Raw genomic sequence first — 14,958 nt, 5'->3', positions numbered from 1 at the left:
ACACAGAAGCACATATCCTTGGTGTCGCAAAGCAGCTTAAATCACTTTTTAAAGGCAAGGTTTCTGGTCCACATTGTATACCAGTCAGGTTTCTCTCAGAGTATGCTGATACAATAGCTCCATATTTAACAATTATATACAACCACTTGCTCACAGAAAGATCCATACCTAAAGACTGGAAAATTGATCAAGTCACACCAATACCCAAAAAAGGGAAGTACGAGTAATTTGTTGAATTACAGGCCCATATCACAAACGTTGATTTGCAGTAGGGTTTTGAAATATATATTGTATTAGAAAATTATGAAGTACCTCAAAGAAACCGATTTATAGACAAATAGCTGTCAGCACGGATTCAGAAAATATCGTTCTTGCAAAACACAACTAGCTCTTTATACACATGAAGTAATGAGTGCTATCAATAGGCGATGTCAAACTGATTCCATATTTTTAGATTTCCAGAAGGCTTTGGACACCATTCCTCACAAATGTCTTCTAACCAAACTGTGTGCCTATGGAATATCGCCTCAATTGTGCAACTGGATTTGTGATTTCCTGTCAGAAAGGTCACAGTTCGTAGTAATAGACGAAAAGTCATTGAGTAAAACAGAAGTAATATCCGGCATTCCCCAAGGAAGTGTTATAGGCCCTCTAGTGTTCCTGATCTATATTAACGATATAGGAAACAATATTAGTAGCCGTATTAGATTGTTTGCAGATGGTGCAATCATTTGCCATCTTGTAAAGTCATCAGATGACCAAAACGAATTGCAAAATGATTTAGATAAGATATCTGTATGGTGCGAAAAGTAGCAATGGACCCTGAATAAAGAAAAGTGTGAAGTTTTTCACATGAGTACTACGGGCTGTAAATTCAAGTAAATACTTAGTGATTACAATTACAAACAAACTAAATTGCAATGACCACACAGATAATGTGGGTACAGCAAACCGAAGACTGCGATTCATTGGCAGAACACTTAGAAGGTGCAACATGTCTACTAAAGAGACTGCTTACACCACACTTGTCTGCCCTATTCTGGAGTATTACTGTGCAGTGTGGGATCCGCATTAGGTGAGACTGATGGATGACATCGGTAAAGTTCAAAGAAGGGCAGCTCGTTTTGTACTATCGTGAAACAGGGGACATAGTGCCACAGACGTGATACGTGAAATGGAGTGGCAATCATTAAAACAAACGTGTGTTTCGTTGCGAAGGGATCTTCTCATGAAATTTCAATCACCAGTTTTCTCGTCCGATTGCGAAAACATTCTGTTGGCACCCACCTACATAGGGAGAAATGATCATCACCATAAAATAACAGAAATCAGGGCTCACACAGAAAAATTTAAGTGCTCATATTTCCCGCGCGCCGTTCGAGAGTGGAACGTTAGAGAGACAACTTGAAGGTGGTTCACTGAACTCTCTGCCAAGCATTTTATCGTGAAAAGCAGAGTGATCATGTGGATGTAGATGTAGATGGTAAGTGGAAATCATCACCAACCTGAAACAATAGTCAACTACAGTGACACAAGCAATGGTTAATAATGGGTTTCTGAAGCTTGGTATATTTGATACAAAAATCACAGATCAAATGACTAATGTCATGTCGTACTTGATGAAACAGTTTTGTCATTTGCTATGGATTTATAAATTAAGAACTAGTCTGCTGCATCCACAAACTAATGCCAGAATTGAATGCGTGCATTGTACTACTGGTAAGGTGGTGAGTTACAATGTACACTCTCATCATGATGACTGGGACACGTACCTACCATTTGTCATGGCAGCTTATTATTCAAAGGCTTAGAGTGGTACTGGGCTGTCCTCTTATGTGGTAGTGTATGCAAGAAAGATGCCCACAATGTTGGAACAATTAGACCAAAGATTGTTAAGGATGGGGAACCAGTTGGTAACTACACAAAGACACTAAGGAAAGTATGGAAGTGTATGCAGAGAGCGAATACCAAAGCCATGGAACAGCAAGAGGTTGCGGTAAGGTGCACAGTGAAATTACCACAGTACACGGTAGGACAATCAGTAGTGTTGTCAAGTGCTTATACTCATCAAGGTAAAACTACAAAGTTTGTGGCTAGGTACCTGGGACTATACCATGTGATGGGGACATCATCAGTCAATGTTAAGCTTCAGCAGCCAACTTCAACATGGTTCATGTTGGTGAACGACGACCATTTCAAGGTGCTCCAGATCCATGGCCCCTCAGATCAACAGCCAAGGCAGAGATAAAGGGCAAAGGATGTGATAAAGAGGGTGAGTGCAAAGTTGTTATGTGATCTATGCAGGCAATACAATATAGGTTAACGACACGGACATGAGGCATAATGTGGATATTTCATGGTGCATTTTAGTATTTGTTACGGGGTTAGGTAATATTAAGGCACAGATGGTGTGATTTTTGGAGACAGTAAGCTGTAACGAAGAGTGTGTGCAGAATATATTGTTGTGTGCCGTGGTTGCTATAATTTTGTCAAGGCTGTATAATTAATATAGGTCCAAGGAGTGCACTGGGAATCAGCAGACCCTTAGAAAGTGGGAGGGAGAGTAACTGGCTCCCTGTTCTCAGGTTGGTGTGCACAAGGAATGAGGGCAAAGGAGATCCTAGTCACGGCAGTGTTCCACCTCTTCACCAAAGATGGAGCGGAGGCACTGCAAGATCAGAGTCTAGATAACAGAGTGCTGTTTACCACACAAGAGGATGTGGTTCTCACCAGTCACTAGATGCTGTAAATAGTTTTCAATGCATATGGGAGATGAGAAATGAGGTGAGGAGATTAGAGAATGTGTCTGCAGTATTTTGGTGTGAAACAAAGTAGTATGGGTGGAATAAGATGGGTTGCACAAATCTTACAAGCAACTATGGGAACAGATGTGACAAGCAACAGGCATGGTGCCATGCACCTTGCAGCAACACAGGAGAGTTAGTTTGGACAGTGGGAGAAGGATACCCAAAACAGAGTTTGGAACTACAAATAAAAGTGACATCACAGAGATAACTGACACCATGCAAAGATTGAAACAAATGGCAAAGGGGAAAATGCCAGTTGCCGAGTGGCATATCACGCATTTGACAAATTTGGAGCAGAAGATGCTGAACAATATGCGCGCATTATGGAAAATAATGACTAAGGTGATAGAATATCCAAAGTCATCAGTCGAAACTGTGAATCATGATCTAGGAACTATACAGACTCGAATGGATGCATTGGAATCGAGAATAACGACCACAAGACTGCTACAGCTGTTGGCCAACAGTATCTGGGACATGAGAGTGGTAATCAGAAATTTTCAGGAACACATTCATCATGTCGTACAAGGACAGCTTAGTTCTGAGTCTTTTGCACCAAAGCAGTACCTGGTTGGGGTGCAGAAGGAGTTGCCAACCAAGTTGGAACTCATTGCAGAGCTGTGCAAGCAAAAATTACCCTTGTGTTATCATGTAGCAACAGCGGAAGTCAGAAAGAACCAAGCATGACTATACGTACTGGTTTGACTTCTGGTTGGCAGTGGACATGCACAGTTCAGGTGTCCCCTTATTTTTGCTTATCTATTAAGGAGGGGGACCTTGGGAAAGCTTGTACAGGTCAGGACAGGAGAAATCTTGCCGATATTGGAGGATGGGATAAAGCATACAGTAATGGCAGTGCAAGAACTTCAGCCTTCTCAGAGGGAAAGGATTACAATCTGCCCAAGCCAAGTGATCCAGACTGGCATGGACATGAAGTTCAGCAGTGACTAGGCAAAACAGACAGCAAGGATTGTCCATGGGAGCCTCAACCTTACTTCCAGCAAAGAAGGGTACATCAGATCTATTTCCTGTGTGACACTTTAGTGGTTTATGAGCATGATAGACTCACAGCGGTCATGAGATTGGAATTGCATTAAGTAACAGGACTGCTCGTGATCTAATGAGACCAACATTCCACCTGTTGGTCGCTATTACATGGATCTCCATATTGAATGGAGCACAGCCAAAGCTGTACTGTCCAGAGAATTCGATGGGAATGTTCCCAACACGAAATCTGACCTATCTCAATAATGCCTTGAGACCTGACCTAATCATCTCCCTGAGCCAACTCATGACAATCCACAAAGGGCGTATCGTGGCAGAACAGATGCTACAGCACGTACAGCATTAAGCAGTATCAGGAGAAACAATCATACGATAGTGACCTTCAGTGTCACAATATACGGCATCCTAGTAGCTCTTGACTCCATTTTCTGCAGCCTTCATCTATGTAAGGTGGAGCACTGCATGATCAAGCAACTGACTGTAGTGCAGTTCCAAGTTAACTGGATCACCAATTGTGTAAGAGTGACAGGAAATGAAATGGTGAGAGTGAATACTGCACTGAGTGCGAGTGTAATAACATGAGTAGTATTAAGGAATGTGTTCTCCAGTATTTATGATGTCGCAAAGCACTATTGGGTACAACTTGGGGCTCTTGGTAATGCAAGGAGAGAGATGCAATGGTGGCATAACTAAGAGCAAGAAGGCAATTGCAGTTGTAAGTTGTGTTGTAATACATTTCATATGGAACAATGTCCAAGAGAGCAAGAGATAAAATATAAAGTACTATAGGCAAAGGAAGACTTGGGATACTAGTGGAGTATATCCATTGAAGATATGTAAACAGGCAGAACACGGCACTGTGGTTGGCAATGCCTATATAAGACAACAAGTATCTGGCACAGTTGTTACATCGATTACTGCTGCTACAATGGCAGGTTATCAAGATTTAAGAGAGTTTGAACACGGTGTTACAGCTAGTGAATGAACAATGGGAAACAACATCTCTGAGGTAGCGATGAACTGGGGATTTTCCCATACAACCATTTCACGAGTGTACCGTGAATTATCAGGAATTCGGCAAAACATCAAATCTCTAACATTGCTACGGCTGGAAAATGACCCTGCAAGAATGGGGCCAACGACGGATGAAGAGAATTGTTCAACGTGACAGAGGTGCTACCCTTCCGCAAATTGCTGCGGATTTTAATGCTCTCCACCAACAAGTGTAAGAGTACAACCCATTCAACTAAGCACCTTCAATAAGTGTTTTTGGAGCCGATGGTCCACTCATGTACCCTTGATGACTGCACAACACAATGCCTTACACCTTGCCTGGGCCTGTCAACACCAACATTGGACTATTGATGACTGGAAACATTCTGCCTGGTCAGATGGGTCTCATTTCAAATTGTATCGTGCAGATGGATAACCTCGTGAATCCATGGACCATTCATGTCAGCAGGGAGTGTTCAAGCTGGTGGATGCTCTGTAATGGTGTGGGACACATGCAGTTGGAGTGATATGGAACCCCTCATATATACGTGACACGTACGAAAGTATCCTGTCTGATCCCTTGCATCCATTCATGTCCACTGTGCATTCCAACAGACTTGGGCAATTCCAGCAGGACATGCGACACTCCACATGTCCAGAATAGCTACAGAGTGGCTCCAGGAACACACTTCTGAGTTTAAACACTACCTCTTGTCACCAAACACGAACAATGCTGAGCATATCTGGGATGCCTTGCAATGTGCTGTTTAGAAGATATCTCCACCCCCTAGTACTCTCACAGATTTATGGACAGCCCTGCAGGATTTATGGTGTCAATTCCCTCCTGCACTACTTGAGACTTTAGTAGAGTCCAAGCCATGTCATGATGGGGCACTTCTGCATGCTTGTGGGGGCTGTACCGATATTAGGCAGGTATACCAGTTTCTTTGGCTCTACAGTGTATAAATGTAGGAGAGGATAAGTAATGTAGTGTCATCCCTCTTTTTCGAGCATTACCACAGAAACTAGCAGTCAGTCACAGCAAAGGAAGGCAGACACAGCAGTGGAAGGAGGAGACTAATGGGCCGACATGGCAGTTGCTGCATTGGGGCTGTTTAGACACACGGGGCGGACTAGGCGAAGCACCACAACAATGCAACACAGGAGTAAAAGAGAGCTCTTGCAGGATGAGCCAAGAAGTTTCTACATCCCAGGCCGTAGATTGTTATTCCAAGCATGGCTGGAAACATCACATCAGTACAACAAGTGGGCTGTAAATGATTATATCATTAGTTTCAACAGAGGCATCAGCAGTCCAGAAGTTCCTCTCCAAATATACAAAGGGTCTCACTGACGCCTTCACAGACTGAAATTACCCACCCAACCTTGTACAGAAACAGATCTCCCATGCCTTGACTCTCCAGTCAACTACCACTTCCCAGGTACCAACTGTCCAGCTGCAAAGAAGCTCCCCCCCTTCCTCCCCCATGTCACAGTACCATCCAGGACTGGAGCAACTGAATCACATTCTCTGCCTGTCTTTCATCTACCTCTCATTGTGTCCTGAAGTAAGGAATATCCTACCCACCACCTTTCCCACCCCTGCCACAGTGATATTCTGCCCCCCCCCCCCCCCCCCCGAAACCTATGCAGTATCCTTGTTCATTCCATGCCACCAACATCCCTTTGCTTCACAGCTCATGTCCCTGCAATAGACTTAGATGCAATATCTGTCTTATACATCCTCCACAGCCACCTACTACAGTCCAGTCACAGGCATCTGCTACCCCATCAGAGGTGCGGCTCTCTCTGAAAGCAGTCATGGGATCTAAAAATTAAGCTGCAACTACTAGGTTGCTTTCTGCGTGGACATGATAACTAACAGGTTGTCAGACCACATGAATGGCTATGGACAAACTGTGACACAGTCTGCGCCATATGGATTCCTTCCTATCAACACAAGCATTTCTGAACTGCACAGGTGGGAACTCTCCCTGCAATATAACATATGTTTCTGTAACCTCCTCTGGCCTCAACCTTCGCTAGTCTCTGTCCTCTACTTGCCTGCCACCTTCCCTGCTCTCACTCCAGCACAACACAGCCTTCAACTCAACCAGTGTACCCACTACTTCTCTCGGCTTTCTCCTTTTCTGACCCCCCTCCAATTGTCCCCAGCAGCCCTACCCTGTTCCTATCATGGATACATGAGTAGTGCCAAGTCATCCTCCTTGGGCTTGGTAGTTGTCCACCAGCAGACTGCTGCCTGGCCAATTCCAGCAGTGCCCAGACTCCTGCCCTGAAGGGCTCCAGAATGAGACTCAGGCACTACAGCAGTCCGCCCCTCTGTGCTGGTGTTGGCATCACATCCTGTCACTTGCTGGGCAAGTTCCACTGGAGTCAACATTCCTGGGCACCAACAACACAGTGTAGTAACCATCCACTCAGTGCCGCCAAGAGCCGTCCTTGCCACATGCTGCGAGGATATGTGGCTGCTGCCTCCACTGATATGCAACTAGTACAGTCGAATGAGTGCTAATGAAATGTTTTAAATTTTGATGATGTCTGTCTTGGGTACCAACAGCCTATTCCCATGATCTCTCCACATTGTCATGACCCAACCCTATGCAGAAGTGGTTATACCCACAACCACTTTATATGAAAAATTAGGGTAACAGCACGAAATGTACCAAAATGGAACGCCTCCATTCCTGATATAATTACTACATTTTTCTTTTCCGCTCTCTGTTCCATAAATAATACATGCATTGTGCAGATTCTAATTATTATCCAAATAACTTTTTAAAACCTTATCATTCAGTGCACTGTTTACAGGCCGCTTATAATAACATCATAAATAGTTCACGCAAGAACACTGTATTTAAATATTCAAAATTTTTAATATGTGAAGGCAGAGGCATTTGAAAATTCATCCTGATAATAATTATTTGTTCTTTAATCGGCACACCTTATCTGCGAGCCTTCAATTTCTTCCTCCCAAAGATCATTTTGTCTTTTCTGGAAACCATGCAGTAAAAAAGTTGTCCTCTTTTTAGAATGCAATCCTTTCAAAAATCCATTATTATAGTATTGTAGCTTGTTTTTCTTCTGACAACAAAAATGTATAATTTTACTAGAATATGTCAGTTAATGAAATATTTCAATGAGAAAGATTGAGTTACCAGAAAAATCTCGACAGAATTTACTACATTCCAGGAATGTTACATAAAAGAGAACCTATGACACTAATTTATGGCTATGTAGCCAACTGTTAACTAAAATAAGTTCTCTGCATAACCTATGTATGCATTCTTAACTTAGCTGGTGCTGCACACCATATCACAGACAGTCCATGTTTAGGGTTAATATGTAAATTTCCATGTCAACAATCAACTGTTTCAAGTCAGTCCTGTTTGCGTTTTCATAGAGTAATGTTTTACAGCCAGTCACCAATGAGTTTCTACAATCGCTTTTGTAACATTTTAACTGGAAATTTATGGAGTATTTAGCACAAATTAATGCCAACTCTTCAAAGTCTATGTGAGTTTACTGCTCTGTATTATCACAAGAGTTAGTTTACTACATGAAATGTCACTATCTTTGAGAAAGACAGATGAAATAGATGTACGTTAACTTTGGTGGAGTTTTGAAAAATTATTTAAAGTTCACCTGAAGTTTCTAGAAATCAACAATTGACAGGTCATTAAACTTCCAAGTACAGGGTGTTTCAAAAATGACCGGTATATTTGAAACGGCAATACAAACTAAACGAGCAGCGATAGAAATACACCGTTTGTTGCAATATGCTTGGGACAACAGTACATTTTCAGGCAGACAAACTTTCGAAATTACAGTAGTTACAATTGTCAACAACAGATGGCGCTGCAGTCTGGGAAACTCTATAGTACGATATTTTCCACATATCCACCATGCGTAGCAATAATATGGCGTAGTCTCTGAATGAAATTACCCGAAACCTTTGACAATGTGTCTGGCGGAATGGCTTCACATGCAGATGAGATGTACTGCTTCAGCTGTTCAATTGTTTCTGGATTCTGGCGGTACACCTGGTCTTTCACGTGTCCCCACAGAAAGAAGTCACAGGGGTTCATGTCTGGCGAATAGGGAGGCCAATCCACGCCGCCTCCTGTATGTTTCGGATAGCCCAAAGCAATCACACGATCATCAAAATATTCATTCAGGAAATTAAAGACGTCGGCCGTGCGATGTGGCCGGGCACCATCTTGCATAAACCACGAGGTGTTCGCAGTGTCGTCTAAGGCAGTTTGTACCGCCACAAATTCACGAAGAATGTCCAGATAGCGAGATGCAGTAATCGTTTCGGATCTGAAAAATGGGCCAATGATTCCTTTGGAAGAAATGGCGGCCCAGACCAGTACTTTTTGAGGATGCAGGGACGATGGGACTGCAACATGGGGCTTTTCGGTTCCCCATATGCGCCAGTTCTGTTTATTGATGAAGCCGTCCAGGTAAAAATAAGCTTCGTCAGTAAACCAAATGCTGCCCACATGCATATCGCCGTCATCAATCCTGTGCACTATATCGTTAGCGAATGTCTCTCATGCAGCAATGGTAGCGGCGCTGAGGGGTTGCCGCGTTTGAATTTTGTATGGATAGAGGTGTAAACTCTGGCGCATGAGACGATACGTGGACGTTGGCGTCATTTGGACCGCAGCTGCAACACGGCGAACGGAAACCCGAGGCCGCTGTTGGATCACCTGCTGCACTAGCTGCGCGTTGCCCTCTGTGGTTGCCGTACGCGGTCGCCCTACCTTTCCAGCACGTTCATCCATCGCGTTCCCAGTCCGTTGAAATTTTTCAAACAGATCCTTTATTGTATCGCTTTTCGGTCCTTTGGTTACATTAAACCTCCGTTGAAAACTTCGTCTTGTTGCAACAACACTGTGTTCTAGGCGGTGGAATTCCAACACCAGAAAAATCCTCTGTTCTAAGGAATAAACCATGTTGTCCACAGCACACTTGCACGTTGTGAACAGCACACGCTTACAGCAGAAAGACGACGTACAGAATGGCGCACCCACAGACTGCGTTGTCTTCTATATCTTTCACATCACTTGCAGCGCCATCTGTTGTTGAAAATTGTAACTACTGTAATTTCGAAAGTTTGTCCGCCTGAAAATGTACTGTTGTCCCAAGCATATTGCAACAAACGGTGTATTTCTATCGCTGCTCGTTTAGTTTTTATTGCCGTTTCAAATATACCGGTCATTTTTGAAACACCCTGTAGAAGTATTGTGGTGGACATGCAAACTACAGACAATGAGAGTCAAAAGGAGATAGTTGCCTAAGGAAAGATTTTAAAAACTAAATATCAGCACACAATACAAACAGCTATGGACTTAGCAAACAGTTCAAAGAAAATAACAGGCTGCTTGTAGTTACCAATACAGGTTTGCTAACCAGAAGAAAAAAGTTTGTCCTTTCTTATGTTGCCAATATATGTTAAAACAAACTGCAAGGACACTTACATTTTGGTAATCTTATAAGTGAAAATAGTAACTCACCATTGAGACAGAAGGTCTTGTAACACTAAGCCTTCCTTGATTCCGTGATTCACGTAACGTGAGCAATATCACTTGACCATCTTCACTCAAAATTACAACATGAGGATCAGCAGAAGAAGCATGTACTATAGGAGAGCCTAAATCCAATGGAATGTGCTGAATCTGATCTAAACCCTGAAGCAGCCGGACGCCCATCTGTGAAACCTAATACAAATTGTACAAAAATAAATTATTATTTATTAACTTGTCTGAAAACTAAAAAATAAAGGAATAAAAATAGCCACTTATTGTATAGCTAAGCACTACACACACATACATACTGACAAAAACTAACTTCAACTGAAAGAAGCATGTTAGTAAGCTGTTCAAACAACTACATTCCACTACTTTTGTTCTTTGTACATTTTCTCATCTTGGGGACAAATGAATCAACCTTGTAACACATTTTGCATATTTCCACTCAAAAATGTATTACAGAATAATACCCTGGGGGTAATTCATAACTTAGAAACAAAATATTGATTGCACAAATGCGAGCAGAAGGAAGAATACGTGGGCATCATCCACAGTCGTTTTGTAAGCAATCTTCAAAAAGTTTGGCATTTTAACTGCACCTTCTTCACTCATACACACACACACACACACACACACACACACACACACACACACACACACACACATTACCAACAAAATGATCGTGGATGAAGATAACATATTATTCCTACTGCCTGATTTTGTGCAATCACTATTTTCTTTCCAAGTGATGAGACCCCCCCCCAAGAATATTTTAGATATAGTAAAGGTGCAATTAAAATGTTAAAATAAGTTGTGTTGCTGCTTGTTGAACTCCCTTCTGTGCTACTGACAGCTTTAGTAATTAGTAATAAATGTCATTTTTCTTCCAGTGTTGTAGGTATGGATACCACTATTGTTCCCAAATTGCAATGGATTATTTATTACAAATTGCATTTGTCAGTGGCACAGAAAGGAATTCAACATGCAGCAACAAAAATTAATATAAAATATCTGACAGGTAGCAAAGCAAGTTTTAAATCCAACCTAAATTCATGGGAATGCTATGGAATAGGGGAAAGAGATGGGTGTGGGGCAGCTGCTATTAGAGACTGAGAACATGTGGGTTTTGGGATTGAAGGGTGTTCTAGCAATAATTCCCATATATGAATTTCAGAAAACATGTAGTTGAGGGAAGGATCCAGACAGCATGCATTTTGAAGCAACCACAGAAATCAATCATTTTGTGCTCAATGACTTATTCTGTCACTAGGTGGCCAACTCTGCTCTGGGACACAGTTTGGTAGTGGCCATTTGTTTTGGTTGATACCATTTAGAGAAAACTGTGTATAGTGATGTTTATGGTAAGGCTGTTCCAATTTGGAGTGGTTTGGGTGACAGGAGGAGGTGAAAAGTTTTTTTGATCCAGAAAACCATTCCAACTGGATAAAAGATGTAAAGATGTTTGTGTAAAAACAATAGTATGAAAAGGATCGATTGCTACTCACCAAATAGAGGAGATGTTGAGTTGCAGATAGCCACAACAAAACGACCACTAAATGTGTAAGTTTTCGGCCAAGAGGTCTTCTTCTAAAGTAGACAACACACACCTACACCTACATTCACACAAGCACAGCTCACATCTACATGACTGAGGCTGGTCTCGGTGACCAGAGACAGTGGTTGTGTGTGTGTGTGTGTGTGTGTGTGTGTGTGTGTGTGTGTGTGTCTACCTAAGAACAAGGCATTTTGGATGAAAACTCACAGGTTTAGCAGTCTTTTTGTTGTGTCTGTCTCTAACTCAACATCTCTATATGGTGAATAGCAATATAATCTTTTCACAATATTGTCATTATTCCGTCCTGGACTTTCCATTGTTTGCATAAAAATGTTTTACGTAGTCAGCATGTACGAACTTTCCACTGTGTGCGCATTGGTCACTTATGCTTTTGCATTGCTGCTTGGTGGTGTTTTGGAAGGCAGAGAAAATGAGGTGCTGCCTACTATGACAACGCCCCAAAACAGTTGAAGAAAGCTTAAGAGAAATGTCATTCATTCTCTTCTGTTCTGTTCTGGTGACATTCTGTGCTCGCACCTTGGTGACGTTCTGTGCTCACACCTCTAATTCTTACTCTGTACATTCATTCATCAAACCAGTACACGCACAGTGGAAAGTTCTCTACATGCTATCTATCTAAAACATTTTTATGTGAACAATGTGAAGTCCAGGATGGAATAAAAATAATATTATGGAAATGATATACTGCTACTCACCATATAGAGAAGATGTTGATCTGATTAATAGGAGATATGTTCACCCAATGTTGTAATTGTTACACAAGGGCAACAAAATACAAAAAAGTTCATTGAAAAGCAGTTACATCATTTTGTAGAGCGAATATGACAAAGCTCTCTTCCAGCCCTCAACCTCCTGCAGGTGAGAAGTCACACAGGAAGAGTTGGTGGCACTGCACCGCAGGTCCACCTCATCAAAAGAGTTTTGGAATGATGACCATACAAGAAAACAGTTAAGGTAAAAGGTATTAACAACAGCAACAATGTGACAGATCGTTTGGAAGGTAACACAACTTCTACGATCAGTACAGCTACAGACCACCACCATTACATTCCAGATAGTGGGGTTGCTCCTTTGAGGATGGTTAGTGGGACCATCTATGGTCATTGATTCCATTCTGTATAGTAACCTGTCACAAAACAGGGTGTATACGCAGGCAAGGAAAAAAAATTCCCGGGTTTTCCCTGCATTTCCCGGTTAAAAATACACTTTTTCCCAGGTGAAAACACACTTTTTCCATGTTAAGTGCTAGTATATTTTGTCTCTGAACTGCAAAACTTATCAATCTTTTGAATTGTTATGGTTTTATACATGGGTGTAGAATTTCCCGGCACTTTAAAAGACGAAACTCAGGGAAAAAAAGACACGTTTTGGAAATACCTTTGATGTGCAGCAACATGTACACTGCGTATTTTCGTATTACAAAAGTATACACTGGAATTCCACCAAACACCGCATGTAACTTTCCGAATCATTGAAATCGAGATTGCAGTGCGCTTTTGTAAGTCAGTCATAGCTCATGTCATGTGATCTCACCAGCCAATTACAGCGGATATTCAGAGCATAGGACACGTGATGTAGTCAGCCAACAGCAACATCACTGTTAAGTAGCACGAACACACAAACATGGAAAGTTAATAGTTTAAATTAATATATAGTGCTGCTACAAGAAAAACAAAGCTTTCACATATAATATTGGTCTCTAAGGTTAGTAAGCTGCAAGAGAAGCTAAGCTTTCGCACATAATGTTGATATTTTTTGCGCGTGTTACACTTTAACACATATCACACAAATGTGCCAGTAAAATGTTTAATAATGACATAAATGTCGGATCTTCAGGGTTCAAAATTCTTCTAAATGGCTCGTCATCAAAGAGTTGATTTTTAAATGAGAGTCAAACCCTCTGTGATTTAAGAAATTGATGTTACATTCTCGCACATAGTTCGACTTCCGTAAAAGGATATTTACTTTGAAAGTAACGCTTTTCAAAACTCCATTCGCAATATTTTCCCGTGACCTGTTAGAAATAGGATCGTGTCAGCAGTTGCCAGAGAGAGCAGATAACAGGCGACACCGCACTTGCGCAGCTATCATGACGTAGGAAGCCCGTAAGGGGCGTACGTGTAAAACACTGAAAGATCATACGTTGTGTCATAAAAGAAACAAGACATCAGAGGATACTCCAAGAACATCGGAATTTCGTGAAACATACTAAAATGTGCACATTTAATGTGCATATTTAAAGTGCACATTCGTATGTCCAGATTCCCAATGAAGTAGACCTCGGCCTGACATTAAGCTTTTCAGTGCGGTTTTCAGGATGTAAATTTTCTTGGAGCACTGGTACTGTATCACATCATGTTTGGTTCTTTATTATGGCAAAATGCCATACGTGCTAGAAGATGAAAACGTGCACTTGAAATGCAATGAACAGTTGAAACTAGCCAGTACTGTGGAATCAAACATTTCATTTCAAATACATTGTCTGCCTCTGCAGGAACGGTTAATAAAAGTCAAATTTCTTTAGCAAACACACAAAAATAACTTCATTGTTCTGCAAGGCGATTAATGCTTGACTGTCAGAAAGATGGAAGTGAAATAAAATCTGAAACTAATAACATATTTTAGCCTTCCGTAATTATGTGAATGGCTCCTGGCCACAGATATCCGTTTTGTTTTCATTTGACGTGAGAGTAAACGAAGGGAAAACAGCAAAATCACTAAATGTAAACGAGAATCACATGGAGACTACACACTTCCCCACTATAACTCAGACTGCTCTGCACATCAGCCCCGGATCAACAATATTTGCTTATCGGGTCGAACTTTCTGAAATATGTTCATCTTGTAGCGTACATCTTTCTGAAAAGTCTGAAACATAAAACATGTGTGTTCGAAGGAAATGTAATACATGTTATTTGGCCTTAAGTGTGCCAAAGTGCAGTGCCACGCCTCTTCACACAGCATTCTTCTATCACATGTCACTGTATTTCGCTCTGTGGAACTGAAACATGTATATTTT

The 14,958-nt window shown here is 41.6% G+C and overlaps 1 protein-coding gene across 3 annotated transcripts in view; it reads right to left on the bottom strand.

The window, feature by feature from the left end:
* LOC126236473 (cleavage and polyadenylation specificity factor subunit 1) overlaps positions 1–14,958 on the bottom strand; it is a 328,004-nt gene that overhangs the window by 175,552 nt on the left and 137,494 nt on the right. For all 3 annotated transcript variants that reach the window (XM_049945805.1, XM_049945806.1, XM_049945807.1), the window contains one exon: positions 10,349–10,552. In XM_049945805.1, the coding sequence (XP_049801762.1) occupies positions 10,349–10,552 (204 nt within the window). The remainder of the gene's footprint in view (positions 1–10,348; positions 10,553–14,958) is intronic.

Source organism: Schistocerca nitens, chromosome 2 (assembly GCF_023898315.1).
Source record: "Schistocerca nitens isolate TAMUIC-IGC-003100 chromosome 2, iqSchNite1.1, whole genome shotgun sequence".
Lineage (NCBI taxonomy): Eukaryota > Metazoa > Arthropoda > Insecta > Orthoptera > Acrididae > Schistocerca > Schistocerca nitens.
Note: the sequence above shows the minus strand (reverse complement) of the source record. Positions and strands in the feature narration are given on the sequence as shown.